Source organism: Salvelinus fontinalis, chromosome 1, assembly GCF_029448725.1.
Source record: "Salvelinus fontinalis isolate EN_2023a chromosome 1, ASM2944872v1, whole genome shotgun sequence".
Lineage (NCBI taxonomy): Eukaryota > Metazoa > Chordata > Actinopteri > Salmoniformes > Salmonidae > Salvelinus > Salvelinus fontinalis.
This window is the reverse complement of record NC_074665.1, coordinates 77968126-77972993: the sequence shown is the minus strand read 5'-3', so window position 1 is coordinate 77972993 and position 4868 is coordinate 77968126. Positions and strand designations below refer to the sequence as shown.

Below are 4868 nucleotides of genomic sequence, written 5' to 3'. Positions count from 1 at the left end.
TCAGGAAAAGCTACAGACAGAAACTGTCGTCATTGTTAAGTCTGTCGCCACAGCAGTCCTCTATGCCTATGGGCAGCACCTCAGTGCCCAAGCTCGTGCCCTATAGCAGGGCGCAATCGGAGAAGCGCGGCGCAGAGAGGCGCGCATCGAACAGATATGCCAATCCAGGCAACAAACTAACCAAAAGCAAGAGCCTGTCGTCTGTGACAGTGTGTGAGACTGTTTTTGACTGATTGACAGACAGACAGATCAAATGTAGGCCTACCTGGTATATCACATACTTATTTGTCCAATGGACAGGAAAACATTCGTCCTACAGTTCAAAATAGGATATTCTGTGAAAATGTGTGTCTGTTTTCCAACGCAATCTCCGAAGCAAATGGAGATATTTGCCATAACTGAGATTATAGAGTGTGTTGCCCTTTTAATTATGAAGTGTGGTGCCGTCTTTATTATGGAGTGTGTTGGAGTGTGTGCCCCATGATTCCAGGACTGTTGATGAATCAAACGGTCGATGTAAATGCGGTCCTATAAATGAGGTCCTATGTATGAGGTCCTATACCTAATGATCTTTGGGGATTTGGTTTCACTGAATCCAATTTCAAATGAAAGATATTTGATGTTGTTCTCATGGAGTGTACACAATAATGACGTGCATCTCATTAAATATTTGTGCAAAAGGCTAGTTGCCTTTATTTCGTGATTTAAAATAACAATCACATTTATACTGTATGTGTAGGCTACAATGTCTAGCCTATTCCCTGTTTAAATAGTATTATTACATTTGTAATTGATCCCTAAGTCCTACGAAGTAGAACTCATTCCATTCCAAAGTCAAGAACAAAATGAGCTGTATCCAAAACTTAAATCTCGTCAATTATAATGAAACCATTATGCATTATTTCAATTATAAAGCTAATATTGTATGACTATCATCATAATCTGCAGTTATAAATCCATTCAAATTGCTTCCATAATTGTGTTAAATTAGATTATTATTATACTACTATCATCATCTTTTATATTCATAGTAATTATTCCAAGTCCATTCAAATTGCCTCCATAATGAGCGGTAGAGGGTCTAGATTAGAGTCTAGATGGATATCTCCATTCATTATTTCTCTGGCGAGGCTGTGACGCGGGTCTCTTGGCAGACGGATCGCTCCCTGCTGAATGGCACCGTGACGAGTTGACGAGTGTGATGTGGCCCCGCAGGCGGCCGGGACATGGAGCCCGATGTCCGGATTAATGGTACTGGTGAGACGGCCTGATCCATGGTCTGTGGTTGTCTATCGCTGGGAAACGAAAATCCCATGTTGAAGCATATAGCGGAGCCCTGGCACCAAAACCAATCTCCTACCATCTGCAGTTATTAGCTATGTTCCCATTAACTTTTCCAGTGATTTTTTTTTTGTAGAAAGTTCGCATAGAAAATAGATTCGACAACTGCTACGGTTCGTTTCCATGTAACAATCTTGTGTCAATTAAAAACAACTATAGACGTAATGATGTCACACAAAAGAACACTTTCGCAAAAACCTACAGTGTCGAATAAAAATGAAGTGGTTGTTTCCATTGCCCATTTAGGCAAATTGTGCGTTAATAAACTGGAAACAGCCTGTATTCTCCCCACTATCTGTTTTATGTATCGGTTTGCCAGGTGTGGAAAATCTTCACCCTGACAGAATTCTCCCCGCTCTTCGCGTGAACGCGCACACACTCAATTCTTCATTGTTGCAATTTGCTTGCTAGTTGTGATTTCTGCTCTTCACGCGGTTGTCAGTTTAGCCTACATTTCACTGATTTTAGTAGCAGAAAGCTTTTTTTAATTTGTGTCCTTCAAGGCCGCTGTCAAAGATCACGTTCGGCTGCGTTTAAAATGTTTTTAATGGCGGTTTGATTGCGGGGGAGGCACTAGTAATGTCTGCAGTTTTCGGTTTGGCTATTTGTTTCAAGTGTATTAGTCTATATTTGTCATCTCTCCCATGTCTTATTTGACTAGTAGTTGTTCTGAAGTGTTTATTGCTTGCCTACATTTTACTCCCTCCATGTTTAATATAACACATACATTAATTATTAATTTCGGTTGCCTATCCTTAAGAGAAGTTTGTTCTATAGAAAGTATTTGACTCTAGTGACAAAATGAAGGAAATTAGAGGGGGGGGGGGGGGGGGGGGGGGGGGATTTCGGCAGGCAAGAAAATGGCTTTGCCGAAATCCCCCCCTTCTAATTTCCGTAATGTGCCAACGTATCGCCATGGTCCATGCCATGGTGAAACTTGCACTCTGCACTTCTGTATATCTGAAATAATTGGATCGTGAAACCTGCATCCAGCCAACAAGAAAAGCAATTCAGCCGTTCTTGAAAGTCAGGACATTTCTATAGTTGAAAAATAGATTTAACAGACTGTAGGCATTTAGAATGAAATGTATATAGAGCTTCACATTTGTGTGGAGTGGAGCTTCATAGTTTGACCTGCATGTTGACATGTACCTTCAAATTATTCGGCAATCATAATTTATTCAAAAAACATAGTTTCCATCATAATTTGTCGCAATAAAGACAGCTAGACAAAATTACAATCCACCTGTGTTGAATGGATAAAAATTACGTAAGCCAGGTTTCCATCCAACCTTTTTATGCGTGTAAAGTAGCCTACATGTCGGATAACATGACAGGCCTGATGGAAACAGAACATTTGGCTGTAAACTTTCCAAATGTCGACAAAACAAAATACGCTACACAAGGTGGAATCTTTTTGTGTCGGTCAAATGTGTTATGTGAGAAATATCGGTGGAAACGCTTTTATGCGAAAATATTGATTTAACAACCATCATATTGAAGTAAACTTGGAGTCACACGATGACATGGTTTGAGGTCCTCCCATTACGACTCGTCGGGAAAGCATGCAGTTTATTAGGCAACAGATTAAATAAATTATGATGAATTCCCCAGGGTTGTGAAAGTGCAAGGAGATAAGCTTGATGCTCCTTTCCAGTAAATATCAAGGGTCTAATCAATTCTGGTGACATGATCATCGATGCTTGGCTGCCGTTTGGCAAACAAAAATAATTGATACTTTGTCCATAATAATCTAATTGATGTGTGGGTCAATGGAAACCTGCCTACTGAGGCCAAATGTATCTACACACAACATGGAGCAACGCCACTGGATATATTGGAAAAGTGTTACTTGTTTTGCTTCTTTAAAGGGCGATGGATACATTTACAGGGCTAATTGCAACCATCAATGGGCACCAGATTATAGCCAGCTAATAGATGCGACAGTTGCCTGCTAGGGTGTTTCCATTTAACTATCTTGTGTCGATTAAAACTGCTAGAAGTATTGAAGTCCGCATTAATAAATTGGCATCAGCCTGTTTGCCCTTCCATCATAATTTATCACAATAAAAAAAGTTCGACAAAAGAATGATTTACTTGTTTTAAACGGGATCGGTGTTGCTATACCGGGACAGTTGAGCTAACATGCGCTAATGTGATTAGCATGACAGTTATAAGTAACAGCAAACTTTCCAAGATATAGACATGTCTTATATGGGCAGAAAGCTTAAATTCTTGTTAATCTTACTGCACTGTCCAATTTACAGTAGCTACTACAGTGAAAATAGACCATGGTATTGCTTGAGAGTGCACAACAATAAAACACTTTTATCACGGCAACTGGTTTGATACATTCACCTCTGAAGGTAAATAATGTCCTTACATTCAGTAATCTTGCTCTGATTTGTCATCTTGATGGCCCCAGAGATAAAATATAGCATAGTTTTCTTTGATAAAATACATTTTTATATTCAAATGTAGGAACTGGGTTCTACAGTTTGAACCCCTGCTCTCTCTGGCTCCACACCCACCCTGCCCAGCCATTCTAGATGTGTGAAAGTTTGTGTATAAGCTAATGATGTATGACATTCCTGGGAGTGTGTCAACTTAAAAGTTGTATTACCATATCCTTTTTGTATGTTCTCTATAGTTATGTACTAGAAAATATATAAATTGACCAATTCGGCACATTTGGGCAGACTTGATACAAAGTACTGTGCGGTATTGCAATGCTCCACTGGATCAATCTGAAACTTTGCACACACACTGCTGTCATCTAGTGGCCAACATCTAAATTGCGCCTAAACTGCAATATTATATTATGGCCTTTCTCTTGCATTTCAAAGATGATGGAAAAAAAATACTAATTTGAAAACGCATGTTTTATCTTTTACCAGATCTAATGTGTTATATTCCCCTACATTAATTTCACATTTCCATAAACTTCAAAGTGTTTCCTTTCAAATGGTATCAAGAATATGCATATCCTTGCTTCAGGTCCTGAGCTACATGAAGTTAGATTTGGGGTATGTCATTTTAGGTGAAAATTGAAAAAAGGGTCAGATCCTTAAGAGGGTTAGGGTTAGGGGCATAAGGTGACATTACCTAACATTCAGCTAATACACCAATGTTAACATGATATTCTCTTACCTAATTTTAGCTAGTTACTGGCTAACTAGGTCTTCAGCCTGCCTGATTCTAAAGGGGTCGTTCAAAACTCTGACGCAGTTGTCATATCAACACATCCCTCAGTGCTGCTGTGAACAGCGTCACAAAAAACATGCCAAACAGGAGATGTTAACATTTTTACATCATTGATGCAATTTTAATGTTGTTTGAGTTGACCTTTTTGTGTATCACCAAATTTGCTTGAGATAATTTTATTCTGCTAACTCACAAGTTTCTTGACATAGCCATTTCAAAGAGCTGTCAGGCAAGCCGAGCTCATGAATATAAGCTCCATGTGCACTCAGCCTGTCTTTTCAAACTTCCTGAAAAATATATATTTTCTCACATTTTTAGCATTT

The 4868-nt window shown here is 39.1% G+C and overlaps 1 protein-coding gene across 1 annotated transcript in view; it reads left to right on the top strand.

Moving 5' to 3' along the window:
- The window catches only part of LOC129855287 (gastrin/cholecystokinin type B receptor-like), a 3247-nt gene extending 1391 nt beyond the window's left edge, over positions 1 to 1856 (top strand). The window contains exon 1 of the mRNA XM_055922824.1: positions 1 to 1856. This exon is cut by the window's left edge and continues 1391 nt beyond it. Within this exon, the coding sequence (XP_055778799.1) occupies positions 1 to 233 (233 nt within the window). The 3' untranslated portion in view covers positions 234 to 1856.
- Positions 1857 to 4868: the final 3012 nt, after the last annotated feature.